This window comes from Phoxinus phoxinus (assembly GCF_949152265.1).
Source record: "Phoxinus phoxinus genome assembly, chromosome: 15".
NCBI lineage: Eukaryota > Metazoa > Chordata > Actinopteri > Cypriniformes > Leuciscidae > Phoxinus > Phoxinus phoxinus.
In genome coordinates, this window is record NC_136890.1 from 8,164,978 (window position 1) to 8,182,583 (window position 17,606).

Consider the following 17,606-nt stretch of genomic DNA (forward strand, 5'->3'; position numbering starts at 1 on the left):
TCTTCCCACAGCAACCTCAACATGACTCCCAACGCCACTGCTGAATCTGCTCTGTCTTATGCGCCCCGCACAGTGGCCATGAGAAAGGAGGCAAACGAACTGAGAAAAACCTTAAAACCCTTACTGGAAAAGAAACGACGAGCGCGCATCAACGAGAGCCTCGACCGATTAAAAGCGCTCATTCTCCCGCTCACAGGCAAAGATGTAAGTTTTGTTTACGCATACGCTAAACACATTATATTTGGATCTGTCTTCAACGTGAAGTCCTGATGTGTTACGTTTTTTTTCTTACCGTTGCCTGTTCTCTATTTCAGAATTGCCGTTATTCTAAACTGGAGAAAGCTGATATTTTGGAGATGACCGTTCGATTCCTGACTGATATTCAATCCACTCCGTCTAAAGGTCAGTTTTCTTCAGATTGGCTATCTTTTCCATTTCAACTCATATTATGTTCGTCTGATATAAAATAGTTTCAAAGTAAACTAATCTGTATGCCTATTTATTGTTTCCTTACAGATGGTGCCGTTAGTTTTAAAGAGGGGTACACAACCTGCATACAGCGCGTTTCAGCTCGCCTACCGCAAACCAACCTCGACACAGAAACGCGCCATCGCGTCGACGAGTTCATCCAGCGTTCGACGATGCCCAAGACACCCGCCTGCCAGAACTGCTGCGCACAGAGCTCCAAAATGATGTCACAAATTCAGCAAAAACTTCTGAATTTGAAATCTAGCAGCTCAAGAATCGCAAACCCCCCAAAACGCTGCAACGCTGCTATTCTGAGTCAAAAGCCTGTGCCACTGATCACCGATGCCGAAGTCTGGAGACCTTGGTAGATCTAGGCTACCATACAAATTACTGTTATGATCTTATAATACGAGCCTTTCAGAATTGTACATATCTGCAACTTGTCTCTTTTAAAATTTAGGCTACTTGATGAATACGAGTCATCAGATAACATATAAGTATTGTATACTTGTTTTTTACCCAGTCCAGTGTATAGTAATGGAACAGACCCGTTCAATTTGTTTTGTTTTCATAAAGATCCTGCGCGTGACCTGTACATAACGTGGTTATAGATTTATTCCCCATTTTGGGTGTTAAATCGTCGGTGGCTCTTGAAAACGCCTTGTAAAACCCCGAGGGTTATTCATTGTAATAGATTTGCGCCTCACACTTCAGTATCCTGAGTTGGTGCGGATTATTTAATTGTAAGCACTCTGTGTTGTTCACTGAAATCTCTTTTTTGGGGGATGTGCTATGTATTTAGACTACTTGTTTATACATTTATGTGTTGTGCTATACACTTTATAATAAACATTGCGGCATACACAGCTGGTTTCCCTTGCATCATTCTTTCTGAACAAATAGCTAAAGTAAAATAAAAATGGGGTTAAGAGCACAAACAGAGCTTGCCCACAAAGGAGAAACACAGACTCACTATCAAAAATAACAATGACTTGATTTGGGCGCGCAAATGAAGACAATGTATCACATTAGGCCTACTGGTAAAACCATTAGCCTATTGAATGAACCATGAAGTACGAAAAGGCGTCCTGTAAATCAGCCTGCCCTGATCATAAAATGCGTCTCTAGCACGTATGAGTTTTTTTTATGCATAGGATACGCAGTTTTCGCGTGCATATGATAGGCTACGCACTTTATGACGTGTAGAATACGCACGTACCCCGCCACCACTAATCCTACACAAGGGGTTTACAGTGCGTATCATATGCACGTAAAACTCATTCGCGTTAATTGCATGATGAATACAAAACGTGCAGACTCATTTCGTGAGATCGGGTTGGCTAAATAAAAGAAATGTAAACAATCGGTGACAGCTCAGCTGCTTGACAGCGTCCTCTTTAAGAACGCTTGCAGGAAAACCTGGTCTCTGCTGCCACCTTTCGGTTGTTTAGTTCAACTGTGAAAAAATAAATAAACGAGAATGTGTAAAACATTTTGTATTGATATAGCCTACTCATTAAAATAAATAAATGTATAAACATGTTGGTAAACCAAAAGTCTAGAATGTATAAACGGTTGATATTTGTTTTAATATAAAAACGTTTCTTTGCCCTAGCTACAGAGAACAACAAAGGGACGGTTATCTCCACATGTGTAACCTACTTCCGCTAATAAACGAAAGTAAACTTTCTAAAACAGCTTATGAATCGATAAACGATTCGCGCCCCGTATTTAAGCTAAATGATCAACAGCAGTTTGATTTTCATCAAGTCTTATAGGCTACCACTGCAGTGGAAGAAGCTGGCCAATCGATTTACCCTTCAAACCTGCAGCTCTCGCTCCGCCTGACTCAGTCTATTTCATTACGACACACGGAATCGGGGTTAAAGACGAGCCTCGACGCAAGCTCATATAATGTCTATTTCAAATGCACAAGCGACATCATCCATCCAGATATGCAGGTAAGACGCTTTTATGCAGCTCTAACCTTTAGTGGCTCAATGAATGGATCTCAATTTTACGTCCGACTAAGCGGCCCAATAATCCGCCTGCTCCACAAATAGAACAAGATCCTTTTCTGAGATCACTAACACGTTTTACAGAGAACGAAATACGAGGACGTTACTTGTGTTTATTGCATTGACTGAAAACAAGTTTCGGATGCTGGAGCATTTTTTTCTCTCACACCTTTCATGCCACATCGTATGTCGCATGTGATGACCTCAACAGTGATGCTGACGTAGAGCCCTGACTGAAACACAAGGTTATCAAGTCAATAAAGAAAATGTATATTCAAGAGATATACGGGACTTAAATAGCGTGGTATATTAGATTAAGCTATTATGATAGTTCTAGATAAGCGGATCATGAAATAAACGATGAATAGAAAGTATAAATTAAATCAAAAGGGCTGTTATGCCTTATGCGTGATATTTTCATAGCATAAATGTTGGCGCTCGTGTGTTTATCCTTTTGTTTCAGTAATCAGGATTAAATGTTTAAAAAGCCTGTCTGTAGATAGCCGATAGCGCGGTGACAGAATACTTCTCTTGTCATTCGATGCTCAAGCGCGACTGCCCTCTCGTGTTTGTAAGTGGTACTACAGCCTGCAACCATGTGCACATTTTATGAGATTTTGACTGTGTCGGTATTTGTTGTCACTTGTCACGCTCGCATAATCGGCGGTTTGTGGGCAATTGCTACTAAATCTACATTTTACTAGCTAATGGTGCTATGATGAGACACAAACAACTCCAGCAACTGTGGAAACAAAACTGGGGGGCCAGAAAGCCGAATTCTACATCGAGGTTTGTTCTCCGGTAGTTTTTTTTTGTCTCACTGGAAACATTCTAATGCTAAAACGTATAATCGTCTAATTCTGTTTGTTCCAAACTTGATTTACAGACACAAATCCGCGTTGGTAATCTATAACATAACTTTAATCCAAACGACTGTGATTGGTTAATCCTGATCAACGCTGAGAAAATGAACAGGTATCATGTGACAACAACACACTTTTGGACAGTAGGCCTAACAATAACACTGATACTTAATAGTCATTGAATTGTTAAATTTCGCATAGTACATTGTATAGATATTTGGAATAGAATATATTTTGACCCCTGAGTAATTCCTTTTAACGTTTCCACTTCGTCAAATCTGACTCAAATAGTGCTAGTTGTCCAGTTCTTGTAAGTTGAAAAGTTTAATCATTTGAACTACCAATGTTTTCTCGTATGCTTATGTGGTGAAAGTAAACTTAGACCCAAGGATAATTTTGTATTTTCAGAGTGCATTAGCAATAAGCAAGTTTTGTCCTCTGTCAGTGTAAATAGTTTTTGGTTGTGGATGCATTTCCCTACGAGAAACTATAGACTTCTATGGCTGGATGTTTCAGTATACTGGTGCATTAAAGGGTAAGTTCACCCAAATGAACTTCAATGACACCTTCATGTCGTTCCAAACCCATAAGACCTTTGTTCATCTGTCCCTCTGGTCAAAGTCTTGTTCTACCTGTTCCCCAAATGTTTAAGTAGGAAATGTGTTTAGGATTAGACAGTCCATAGGAAACATAGGGGATACAGACTTCTACACAAAACCTCATTTGACATTCCATACAACTATCTAGAGTAGTTTAGTCCAAAATATCTTAAGAGACAATCACTCGCATTGATCAGCAAACGTAAACAGAAGCTCAACCACACTTGCCTGATGTGCACAAATGTCATTGGTTCTTACGGATGCTCAAACGTGCTGCGTAACACGAGAATGAACCTCATTGTTCTCGCACACGTTAGTCGAACATGTTTGAGCTTCCGTTTACCATAACTGGGCTCTATACATTGATGGTAGTTCTGTAATAAACTTACAGGATTAGTTTCAAAACCAGACAAAAGTTTTTAGTTGACAAAACCAAACCAATTCAATCATGCTTTGTTTGTACAATGACACCGATCATCAACTTTCTCTGTCAATTCTGTCAGTCTTTTATCCTGAGGTCAGTAGCGAACAGCCAATCACATGCTTTGAAACAGAAAATCTGCGATTAGCTTCTCGTGAGAGAATCATACTTTTTTTTTTCCCATCTGCCGAAGATGAAGAGATTGAAGAATATGATGTACATAAATTAATTTACACAGCATGAAGAAAATATCTTGCTTGGCTGCAAAGGCTATGAAAAGCCTTCATGTAAACACATTAATCGATCCAAATGAAATTTCGATCAGATTGAAAGGGGTGGTTTATTTCCTTTCTAATCCGATCGAGAGCGTAAACACTTGATTGGACTGAAAACCAAAACTGGAATGGACTGCGCATGTGAAATGACGTAGAAATGGCATAATGATGTATGACGCTTGAAACGAGCTGTTGTTGTTGTTTTTTAAATAAAATGTCATAAATTACTGTCATGTTATTCTAAAATTCTCCCATTAATCATCTGTGAAGTGGAGCAGGACAATGTCCCACCAGTCCCACCAGTCCTTGTTTCTGACTCTCATCCACAGACGCTTTTACTGTTGGATGAGGCCTTTACTCGTTTTTACTGTTTGATAAATATAAGCAGCCCGAGCCCGGCATAACGGTTCATGTGCTCGTTGTCTCCTAATAAGGATCCAAAATAGATACGTACAGTGGAGAGAACAAGTATTTGATACACTGCCGATTTTGCAGGTTTTCCCACTTACAAAGCATGTAGAAGTCTGTCATTTTTATCATAGGTACACTTCAACTTTGAGTGACAGAATCTAAAACAAAAATACTTGTTCTAAGCAATGTAGAAGAATAGTATCCACAAACAGTGGGAAACTCTGGTGGAAACTCGTGCAGTGTGCGCATCTCAAAAAATCTATTCTGATTAGAAGCTTGTGACATAGGCTAAACGCGCACATCAACCTGGTCACTTTATTTATCATTCATGTAAACACTATGTTCGGATTCATGATTTCATTCCGATTGAAAGAAAAAGTATCCATGTAGATTGAACGAAAAAGTGTCCATGTAAACGTAGCTAGTGCAAGTGAAAGTTATATTGATTGTATAGTTGACAATATATAGGCTATAGCTTAGGTCAGGGATGGGCAACTTCAGCCCTGGAGGGCTACAGTACAGCAGAGTTTAACTCCAACCCTGTTAAAAAAACTCTGCATGTAGCTTTTTCATAATCTGGAAGACACTTATTAGCTTGCTCAGGTGTGTTTGATTAGTGCTGGAGATAAACTCTGCAGGACAGTGGCCCTCCGAGACCAAAGTTGCCGTTCCCTGGCCTATATACAGAGACTTGAACATATAAGCTCACATGTAGTCATTTTAAAAGCTTTATCTATCGATTCCAAATTTATATTACACATTATCTGTATATAATTTTGTTCATTTAAACTAAATATTGAATAATTATTAAACTAAAATTGATCATGGATAAGGGGTATAATAGTTGTACAAGTAATAAATCATATAAAATAATTATAATAAATAATCATCGCTAAAAGCCAGACAATTTTGTAATTGAAAAATTGTTTACTATGTAGTGACCTTTAATTTGCAGCAAGAGAAACTGGGGGAGTGACTTTGTGTCAGACGTTCACTTTGCTCACAGCTGATTGGTCCAATTTCAGTTTGAGATCTCTCACCCAGAACAGAACCTGCCCTAGAGCAGGTTAGACGTGAAGCGCAAGTTACTATGGCGATGTATGCCGCTAAAATATGAGCACACCTGGCTAACCACCTAAACTGGCTTTATGGTATAGAGAGGCCCCTGATGTGTGCGTTCATGAAAGTTTGTATGTGAATAAAGGCCTAGATTCAATTTGTTTATCATATAAAGCAATCGTGCATGTCTCTTCCAATTAATCCTTTTAATTCATATGGATTAAAACATATTTTATTGGATTGTCCTGGACTTTATACAAGCAGAAGGCTCTTTTATGAAGTTACTTCACTTAAGGACATATTAAATGAGATTATGCCTGAAAAGGTTTTGGATTTGTTATATGTTAATTTAAAAAATCTTGTATAATGACTTGTTTTTTGTTCTGTTTTTATTATATTTATATGATATTTGTATTTTTCTAATTGTTTTTTTTTGCCATGATAATAGCTTTGAATGCTGACATGGCATTAAATAAAATAATCTGAATCTGAATCATATGGATTAGTTTTACGATCCCTTTATGAACTTTTTGAAGTGTCAAATTGGTAGTTGCGTGGACTGTCAATGCAGGGACAGAAATCTGTCAAATTTTATTACAAATAAGTTAATTTGTGTTCTGAAAATGAACAAAAGTCTTACGGGTTTGGAACGACATGTGAGTAATTGATAACAATTTTATTTTTATTTTTGGGTGAGCTAACCCTTAAACACCTGGTTTACCCCCCTTTGTAGTGTATTCCTTCAAATATGTATTTTAATTTATATTTCCTTATTAATACGTTTACAGAGTAAATCATCATTTGTGTGTGACACATGGTTTATATAGTTATAAAGTAATTAATTTTCCTTCACATTGCATTTTGCCATAACACGTCAGTGTAACCAAACACATTATATTCACATGCAAATGTTGCGCAGATACCACATTTACTCAGAGGTGACCAAATTTACTTAGCAGCCAGGGTGAATCACTTAGTGTGGTTACTAGATCCATTTTGTTAGTGCTTAACAAATCGGGTCATTTTGTTACTGTGTAAAAAAGGCAATATGATACTTTTTATTGAGCCTGGCATTTTGTTTCTGAGAGAGATCAGACGCTTTTGTCATTATCCTCAGATTCCAAGGTAGGATATTTGCTGTTGTGCTTTTTTTTTCAAGAAAAGTAAAGTATCAGTGATGGGGAAAACAACTTGAAGCAAATGACATGTTATTGTGGCTATTTTAGTGAACTAAAGCAATGCAAACTGAATGCAAACAAAGTTTTTTTGTGAAATGTGACCAATATAGTTAAGACAGTTGACAGAATGGCATAGACACAACAGCATGAAACCAAAATAACTCAATCCTTGATACTTTTCATTACATTTTGTTCTCAATATCCAAAAGTGCAACATCTCTGGTAAAGTTGTGTAATCAATGGGTGAAGGAACAAGAGATCTCATTTGTCCTGTTAATGATAAACTGTGGTTTGATCAGTCGACAGAAATCTGAACTTTCTCATTCTTGTGGTTACTTTGGGAAATCCTGTACCTGTTGTTTAGATGGTTGGCATGAACACATTAAATATTGTAGTAAGCAAAAGATTAAAAGTGGGTCCTTTTCACTATATTTTATTTTCCATGTCTGCTCTCTTATTGGGTTGCCCGTTACCTGTCAATAATGTATTCGGATCACATATATCCCTAAAATAAAAAATTAATAATATTTTTCCTAAAGAAAAGGAAGCCAATTGTTAGACCTTTTATTTTAATTTAATTAAATTTTTGCATTGTGACACTTTCATGACAGTTAAGCACATTTTTTTTCTTTAATGCAAACAAAAACAATGACATTTTCTAAATTGTAAATTATTTTTTCATCATGGTAGCATTTGTTCATGTGTGTAAAGAACTTGAAAAATACTTCATTACTTGAGAACTCTATTTTGGATATGTTTTCATGTCTGTCAAGTGCTACTGAACCTACTTTAACATTTAATCATTTTACCCATGCTAAAAAAACTTAATGCAATGATTTGTATTTATTACTTTTATACAACGGAGGCATTAGCAATATGATACAAGACACAGATGTTTAATAAACAATTATTAGTATTTATTCTGAATAAAAATCAGAATAAATAATTATTGTACCAATATATTTTATTAGCGTAAATGTGGACTGTCTGCTGTTGCTAAACAATGTAGTAGCTTTGCACATAATTATAGAATGTGTCATCGTGTTTATTTTACAACAGTGTCAAAATACAGAATCCTAACTAGCAGTTGAACAATTTTGGGTAACCGGTTTAGAACTAATATAATAGTTAGCCTATTTTCATTTTAGTTAACATCTAGTGTGTTCTAGAGCCTTGTACTGTAATAGTCAGGAAAAAATTGTGAATGTGTCATTGCTAGTGAACTGATTGAAGACGCACAGAATTTGAATGAAGGGGGTGGGTGGAGTCAGTGTGGAGATGATGTCATGAATGAGTTGATGTGATGGAGGAAATGAAAGAGAGGATGTTACTACCGCTGAAAGTCACTGTTGTGTTGGGAACTTCTCAAGACTCTCTCGTCTAACTTTTAAGTCATGGCTTCTCTTTATGAGCTCAGCAGGTAGAGTTGACTAACAGACACATCATCACACTCTTCTAAACACACTTTTTCATATTAATCCAGACATAGACACCTTAGTGTTCTTCCAGATTTTCAGCTTTGTGTGTTAGTAATATTGTGTAACATTTTTATGTTCAACAAAACAAATAAGTGAACTTGTCATGAGTCATGACTTTAGCTTGTTGTTTCATGGAGGCTTTATAAGAAGTTTAGTATGATTGGGTATGGTTTGGTATGATATGACTTTGCAGAATTTCTCCCCAAACTGGTTGTTGATGTTATCACGTCTGTTTTTGTTTCACCGTATGTTGTCATTTGTACTTGAATGCTTTTTTTTCCAACTTATGTCTTTTATGATGACACCAATACACCTCCTACTGTATGTGACAGTCCATTTTTAGAGTAGTTATAAATATATAATCCCTCTAAGAATATATAAAATATATAGGATCAAATGTTGCATCTCCGACTGAGAAAACTGTTTCGCAAATACAGAAAATTAGTAATGTAAACCGCTAAAAGTTTCAATACGGCTAGACAATAGGGCTGAGGAACTTATAGTATTGCTTGTAGTCATATGCTATATGAATCATTAGAGTCTTGAAGCCTGGGGATTGAGTCAGTGTGATCTAGGCTGTATTTCAAAGTTCCCTCCTGTTTACTATACATGTGTGCAGCAGAAGATGTATAAAAAGATAATGTAATTTAATAATTTTGTCATATTAATATTTTTAATGGATCAAATTTGTGAGCACTTGAATTGTTACTGTAATTTATTCAAAAGTATACATCTACATGTTGGTCTATAGGTCAATACTGAATATGGGCATCAATAAATAAATCTTTATGAAGCCTAGAAATTATATGTACTTTTTTATAAATCTTTCAGGATCATGCGTCCTGACGATGCCAACATTGTTGGTAATGTTCATGGTGGCACTATCCTGAAGATGATTGAGGAAGCCGGATGCATCATTGGCACACGCCACTGCAATACTCAAAACGGGGTGAGTTCCTCTTCCTGATACCATTTAGTCTTACAGTTCAACATTGAACCACTATCTTTTTTATATATAAACTGTGATGTATTTTGTGCTTTTCTAGAACAAAATAGCATGGTAAAGATGTAACTGATAGACATTCTGATTTTGATAAGTGATACTGATAAGTGAAACTCACAAAGCCTCTCAAGAAATGAGTAGTCATATTTTGCTGCCATATCAGCTATGGCCATGTGAAGACCATTCATTTTTTTTATTTGCCTTTTACTGCACATATTCTCATTACATTAATGCAAAACAATATCTTTCTCATTATTGTAATGTGAAAAAAATTATATATTTACATAACCATTTATACTAAAATGATGTATAAATACTTTATGTAAATGTATACCTAAATCTTATAATGTGATTTTTTTTTTCTTCTTTCTTTTACCTTAAGAAATAGTTCACTTACAAATGAAAATTCTGTCGTCATTTACTCACCCACAAGTTGTTTCAAACCTGTATGAATTTCTTTCTTCTGCTGAATACAAAGGAAGATATGTCGAAAAGGGTCGGTAACCAGACAGTTGATGGACCCCATTGACTTTCATAGTAGGAAAAAAAGTGGAGTTTGGTTACTGACAACTGTTTGGTTACCGACACTCTTCAAAAGATCTTCTTTTGTGTTCAGCAGAAGAAATAAATTCATAAGTAAATGATGACAGAATTTTCAGTTTTAAGTGAACTATTCCTTTAAATCAAGCCTTTTGCTCAAAATGGCCATTGTCTGCTGTAGCCAGTAGAGGGCGCTACATATATGTAGCACATTGTACACACACAGTTCAAATGTATCTCTTGATTCAGACACTGAGTTGTAGTATCCTGGTAGTAAAGTGCATATAAATGACAATTTCCTTTGGCGAATAGGATCACTGTTTAGCTGCTTTGGCCCGGGTGGAGCGCACAGACTTCCTGTACCCAATGTTCATCGGTGAAGTAGCCCATGTCAGTGCTGAGATTACCTACACCTCCAAACACTCAGTCGAGGTGCAGATCAATGTTCTCTCAGAGAACATAGTCACAGGTCAGTGAAAGGTCATAAAGGATTGCTTAATGGAATAGTTCACACAAAAATGAAAGTTCTGCCATTTTACTGACGCTCCTGTTGTGGAACAAAATGTATGTTCATGTTCCATACATTGATAGCATATAGTGAACAAAGTCTGTCAAGCTCTTAAAATAACAGAAACATATATAAAAAAAATGTTTTACATATAGTAAATGCACTTTAGAAATTTTCTTTAGAAATTCTGTTATTGACTGATGTGTGGACCACACAAAGTTGTTATTCATTAAAAACTGTGCCACAGCTTTCTTAGCTTATTCAGTTTTTGCATAATCAAATCAAAATCGTGCCATTAAATATGATTGACATAAAACCTGACATGATCTATCTTCACATCTACTCATTTAATAATTAAGAAAAGTGTAAACCCTGTAGCTCTGAGGTGTTATGAAAACGTTTTTAAGCAGCTGTAATGTCAACCTCTGGCTATTTTCTTTATTATATTTATGAATTTATTTATTTTAAATATGTAGTCCTCACAATTACAGTTTGTGTAACATAACTTACAATAGATTAAACTAAACAAGAATGCAAGACTAAAAACCTTAAATCTTGCATTTTGTTTAAAGTGATAACTGTATGATGATTACATCTACATTGTAGATGGACTAAATTAATCTAAAGATGGCATCAGCTTGCATGAATATTTGAGATTCAATTGAAGCTAGTTAAAATAGGTGTTTTTGTCATTGTGTACATTCATTTTTCTGGGTTAAAGGTTATCTTTTATTGTTCAAAAGTCCTGTGTCAAAGTTCAGTGTGGTCTGAGACACTGCCAAACAACAGTCAGCCCAGCATATCTCATTATACAAGTATTAATGAGCTGCAAATGCAATTTCATGTTGACTACGAAAGTAGCAATTTAGAGCTCATTTCAAAAGAGCCAAACAACGTACTTTTGGAAATACTAGGTGCTTTGCCATATTCTTGTGAGTAACATAAGTGTATCACTGTTTTGCAACAAATATTGCAAAAGCTGATTCTAGATAATTCCTCTTTCTCTGACCTCATCTCAAGAGGGAGCTATTATATAATGTGATGCTAATGTGAACTTTAGACACGTATAGACAAATATGGTGCTTTATAATAGAAAACCGGCCTGATCACCTTGAAATGTATTTATTCGTATAAAAAAAAAAAAAAAAAAAACAGTGTAAGAGAAGAGAAAACTGTACGGCTAAAACAAAGGCGCTATCCTCAAGACACATGTTGTTACCACAGCAACAGGGTTGTCATGTGGCAAAAAGTGATCCAGCTTGGCGTGGGCGAAGTACCCAGTTAGTAGTAGTGGAGGAAGTGACTGCCGAAGCCGCTACAAACAAGACACCTCTGGGCTCCCTCCGCTTAGGAGTCGCTACATTTGATCACTTGCAATTGTAGCAGGGGCCAATGTAGGGAGGGCGCTAAGGCCAAACAACTAGGAATAGAATAATACAGCTTTAAGAGAACTGACTACGCCACTCTGACATCTCACAGAGAATGATTAATTCTAATTTAAGGCACACAGGTTTGTTGCACTAGTAAAGAACAGAGACATGAATACCATACAAAAAGGTTCTTTTTTAATTCAAATCACATTCAAATTAACAGTGAGCGTACCATAAAATGTTGTTTCACACGAAAAAGGAAACACGGTTAATCAACAATAATAAATCAACACATAAAACAACAAAAATACAATGAAACAAACACTCTAAATATAAAAGATAAGGCTGAGGGCATAATGACAAGGAAAACAACCTCTTGCACACAGCACACTGTGCTCAACCCACCACCAGCACGTGAAGGGATCGAGGGAGGATCCCTGCCTGAAGCCTTCAGCACCTAACAAAAGAAAAATTCACAAATGCCCACACATATACACACTCATACACAATGAACACACACAATTAACAAAAATAATAATTACTCTAAGAGTACCCAAGTCTGCACAAGCAGACAAAAAAACACAGTAATACATTAAAGGGATACTTCAGGATTTAGCATTAAGCTTTGTATCAGTAGAAAATTCCCGCTTCTCCGTGAGAGATACGATACCGGTGCATCTCACAGGTGTCGCTCATCAGTAATCACGCCACCGGCCTCGCGTCATTCTCCCGCGGCCGTCAGTCTCGTCCTGCTCGCCACAGTAAACCTAATGAATGGCGACTGTAGAACGCAAAAGCCGAATCCTGGACATTTTGGGCGATCTAGAAATCCCTGGCAGACTTGTCTAGGAGACTCACTAGTAGCCTAGCCTTGTTGTTTAACTAACTGTGCTCTCTTTCCGGTAGGCGTGGCCTCGTAGGGCAGTGAATTCTGGGAGTTGTTGTTTTTCATCCACATGAGCCACAAATACATTTTCTGGCTTTTCTCAGTCTAGAAGGCTCATTTCACATTTCTACTACATAAATGACCCATTTGAAATACACATTTATCTTTACAGAGGTGAAGTATCCCTTTAACTCACAAATAAATTTAACTCATACAAACTCACAAATAAAATGTTTCACTGAAAATAAATATATACATAAATGATATACAAACAGCCAATACAATCTTATAACTGAAAGACTTGGGGAATAATAAATTACATATCCCACTCACAGTAGTATCAAAGTATCAAAACATGGAAAAACTTATTAATAAACAAAAACAAATTAATACTATATATTATAGTTCAAATCCAAATAACCAATCATAAACGCAATCCTACTGAAAAAAATACAAAACCAAGGCCCAACCATGTTCCGAGCAATGCTCGGCACGGACCAAATGCAACACAAAAGAACACTGACATAAAAGTCAACTAAAAAAAACAACAACCCATAAGTCGCAGGGACAACGGCGATTCGTCAAACACACTCGATGCTGAAAACAGAGCAGAGGGGAGAGTTCCCAAAGACCTTTCAAGGAAACTAAATTAAACGACCACACGAATGCCCAATGTTATGAAATCAATGAAATCATATTCACTCTATAGATTACACGCAGTGCCCAAAAGCTAATAAAGACTTACCAGAGGAAATCTCAATTTCAGGAACACACACAAACAGGTGTGGAGCCAGTATCAAATCGCCCTCAAGTTAGTAGTGGAAAGGAGAACCCCTGGGTTGATCTCGACCGGGACGATAAGAGGCTATTATAGGTGTTAAGCTCTTTCAATTAACCTAAATTCTATTAATTCAAAACATGGGAGCAGAGCATCTCATCACACAATGAATTGAACAAAACCAGTAAAAGAACATGTCTGGGTCATATCAAAATCAAAAGAAAGTCAAGTCACCTTCATTTATATAGTGCTTTTAACAATATAGATTGTTTCAAACCTTTACAGTGATAATAGGAAATTTAGGTAACAGAAATCGTTTTGGCTTTACAGCAGCTCTAGAATAAAGTTATTGTTCAGCTAAAGTTAGTTTTGATTGATTTACTTGAATTACTTGAATTACTGCAAAGATCATTAGTTATTAACTTAGGCACCAATTACACGACACCGTTCTAACAGAAAACCCTTAACACGCTCCGGCCTGCTCATCCGCACAACAACAGTGCCTGGTGGCTCGAGAACGCAAATATTGAAATAGGTTTCAAGGTGCATGCGTTGAATTTTTTTTCAAAACTTTATCATCGCTGCTTAAACTTAAAAAATGCGCACCTGTTAAAACGCTGACGCATGCACATGTGTATGACTTGTTCAGTCTATAGGTATGCACATTGGAATATATGTGCGCAGGCGTCTAATCTTTCTTTACATATTGACCTCACCAAATGACTTGTCTGGCCTCATAATACAGAATTTTTATGGAACTTCCGCTTATCCATGTGAACCGGAATCATTTTGACAATGTTTTATCTGTACAGAGGTAAAGGGAAGGGAAGGAGGCATCACACAGGAGAGACTAGTTGACACTTCAGGACAACTAGTGGGGCTAATATGGTCATATTTCCTGGTTCTAGTAAGAACTCTAGCAGCTGTGTTTTTGACCCGCTGTAGTTTTTTTTTATTATGCGTGCAGAGCAACCATAAGAGCATTGCAATAATCTAGCCTTGATGTCATGATCACATTAACTAACTGTTCCGCATTTGTCATTGAAAGCATATGTTGTAACTTGGATATATTTTTAAGATGGAAGAATGCGGTTTTACAGATACTAAAAATGTGACTTTCAAATGAAAGATTGGTATCAAAGAGCACACCTAGGTTCCTAACTGACGACGAAGACTTGACAGAGCAGCCAAGGTAGACAGTATTCTAGGTTATTACGTGAGGATGTTTTTTTGTCCAATAATTCAAATCTCTGTTTTTTTTCTGAACTAAGTAGTAGGAAATGACTAGTCATCCAGTTTTTTATATCAGCTATGCATTGTTAATTTTGTGAATTGGTAAGTTTCATCAGGGCGTGAAGAAATATAGAGCTGAGTATCATCAGCATAACAGTGAAAACTAATACCATGGTTCCTAATGATATCTCTCAAGGGTAGCATGTACAGAGTGAACAGCAACGGTCCTAGTACTGAGCTTTGTGGTACTCCATACTGAACTTGAGATCGATAAGACATCTCTTCATTTACTGCTACAAACTGATAACGGTCAGATAAGTATGATTTAAACCATGCTAGTGCAATTCCACTAATGCCAACATCATTTTCAAGTCTATTTAAAATAATCTTGGGGTCAATGGTATCAAATGCAGCACTAAGATCGAGTAAAACTAATAGAGAGATACAACCACGATCGGATAATAAGAGCAAATCATTTGTGACTAATGAGAGCTGTCTCAGGACTATGGTATAGTCTAAATCCTGATTGGAAATCCTTGCAGATACCATTTCTTTCTAAAAAGGAACATAGTAGTGGAAAGGAGAACCCCTGGGTTGATCTCGACCGGAACGATAAGAGGCTATTTATAGGTGTTAAGCTCTTTCAATTAACCTAAATTCTATTAATTCAAAACATGGGAGCAGAGCATCTCGTCACACAATGAATTGAACAAAACCAGTACAAAACATGTCTGGGTCATATCAAAATCAAAAGAAAGTCATGTCACCTTCATTTATTTAGTGCTTTTAACAATATAGATTGTTTAAAAGCTTTACAGTGATAATAGGAAATTTAGGGAACATAAATTGTTTTGGTTTTACAGCAGCTCTAGAATAAAGTTATTGTTCAACTAAAGTTAGTTTTGATTGATTTACTTGAATCACTTCAATTACTGCAAAGATCATTAGTTATTAACTTAGGCACCAATTACACGACACCGTTCTAACAGAAAACCCTTAACACACTCCGGCCTGCTCATCCGCACAACAACAGTGCCTGGTGGCTCGAGGACGAAAGGAACATAGTTGTGAGGATACTGCCTTTTCTAGTATCTTTGACAGAGTTGGGTAGATTTTGAGATTGGCCTGTAATTGACTAATTCTCTAGGATCAAGTTGCGTTTTTTTAAACAAGCGGTTTAATTATATCCTGCTTAAAAGTTTTTGGTACGTATCCTAATGGCAAAGATTAATTAATAATATTAAGAAGAGGATCTATGACCTCTGGAAGCATCTCTTTCAGTAGCTTAGTCGGTATAGGGTCTAACATACAGTACATGTTGTCGATTTAGATGATTTAACGAGTTTAAAAAGTTCTTCCTCTCCTATAACAATGAATGAATCGAATTTTTGCGAAACTGTAGTAGGCGGTTGCATAGTTATAATTTTTTTCCTAATATTATCAATCTTGTAAGTAATGAAGTTAATGAAGTCATTACTGCTGTGCTGTTTGGAAACATTTGGGGTTGAAGCTTTATTTCTCGTTAATTTAGCCATTGTTTCAGATATTCAATTCAATTCAAATTTATTTGTATAGCGCTTTTCACAATACATATTGTTTCAAAGCAGCTTTACAGAAAATGCATTTCAGAAATGTACATACAAAAATACAGTTAGTTAATCATGTATAAATTTAGGGCATAACATATCGCCGGCGTTGGGTCGTCTCTTCACAGGCGTTGGGGCATCTGAAGTCTCCATGAGAGGCTGGATACATAACTGGAGCTGACGAACTCTATTTGAGTTATCTCGGGACAGGCGCCCCGAGATAACAACAAAAAAGGCAGATGGGAAATATTTAGCGTAGCTGCTGTTCATAATATTAATGTATTTGATCTGATTTAACTGTAGTATAAAAGGTATGAGATGCATTATGTGAATGCTTGGCTAAAGAGATGCGTCTTTAATCTAGTTTTAAACTGGGAGAGCGAGTCTGAGCCTCGGACAATATCAGGAAGGCTATTCCAGAGTTTAGGAGCTAGATGTGAAAACGCCCTCCCTCCTTTAGTGGACTTAGTTATCCTAGGTACGACCAGAAGCCTCGAATTTAGCGATCTTAAAGAGCGCGATGGATTGTAGGGTGATAGAAGATCCCTTAAATACACAGGAGCTAAACCATTTAGGGCTTTATAGGTCAGTAGCAATAGTTTGTAATTGATACGGAACTTAATAGGTAACCAGTGTAGAGATGATAAAATTGGTGTTATATGATCATATTTTCTTGACCTAGTAAGAACTCTAGCGGCTGCATTTTGGACTAACTGTAGCTTGTTTACTGAGGATGCAGGACAACCAGATAATAGAGCATTACAGTAATCTAGTCTCGAGGTCATGAATGCATGAACTAACTTTTCTGCATCAGAAACAGATAGCATGTTGCGTAGCTTAGCAATATTTATAAAGTGGAAAAAGGCTGTTCTTGTGACATTTGAAATATGATTTTCAAAAGACAAGTTACGGTCTAGTTAGTATAACACCCA

The 17,606-nt window shown here is 36.6% G+C and overlaps 2 protein-coding genes across 10 annotated transcripts in view; both read left to right on the plus strand.

Annotated features, from left to right (window-relative positions):
- On the plus strand, positions 1-1,333 carry hes2.2 (hes family bHLH transcription factor 2, tandem duplicate 2). The gene is made up of 3 exons (XM_079636834.1): positions 1-204; positions 315-402; positions 517-1,333. The coding sequence occupies exons 1-3, from the start codon at positions 22-24 to the stop codon at positions 834-836; spliced, it is 591 nt and encodes a 196-aa protein (XP_079492960.1). The 5' UTR covers positions 1-21; the 3' UTR covers positions 837-1,333.
- A 743-nt stretch (positions 1,334-2,076) lies between these two features.
- Positions 2,077-17,606, plus strand: part of acot7 (acyl-CoA thioesterase 7) — a 96,941-nt gene continuing 81,411 nt past the window's right edge. For 2 of the 9 annotated variants that reach the window (XM_079637374.1, XM_079637375.1), the window contains exons 1-3: positions 2,077-2,429; positions 9,602-9,719; positions 10,626-10,782. In XM_079637374.1, coding sequence (XP_079493500.1) covers positions 2,383-2,429; positions 9,602-9,719; positions 10,626-10,782 — 322 coding nt within the window. In that variant the 5' untranslated portion in view covers positions 2,077-2,382. Of the gene's footprint in view, positions 2,430-2,994; positions 3,276-3,352; positions 3,462-8,561; positions 8,713-9,601; positions 9,720-10,625; positions 10,783-17,606 lie in introns of those variants that run through there. The other 7 variants (XM_079637373.1, XM_079637372.1, XM_079637379.1 and 4 more) reach the window with 7 other exon arrangements.

Coding starts and splice junctions, on each gene's coding strand:
- hes2.2 (XM_079636834.1), top strand. CDS start 22: ATGACTCCCAACGCCACTGCTGAATCTGCTCTGTCTTATGCGCCCCGC. Junction 205..314: donor TCCCGCTCACAGGCAAAGAT/GTAAGTTTTGTT, acceptor TCTCTATTTCAG/AATTGCCGTTATTCTAAACT. Junction 403..516: donor TCAATCCACTCCGTCTAAAG/GTCAGTTTTCTT, acceptor GTTTCCTTACAG/ATGGTGCCGTTAGTTTTAAA.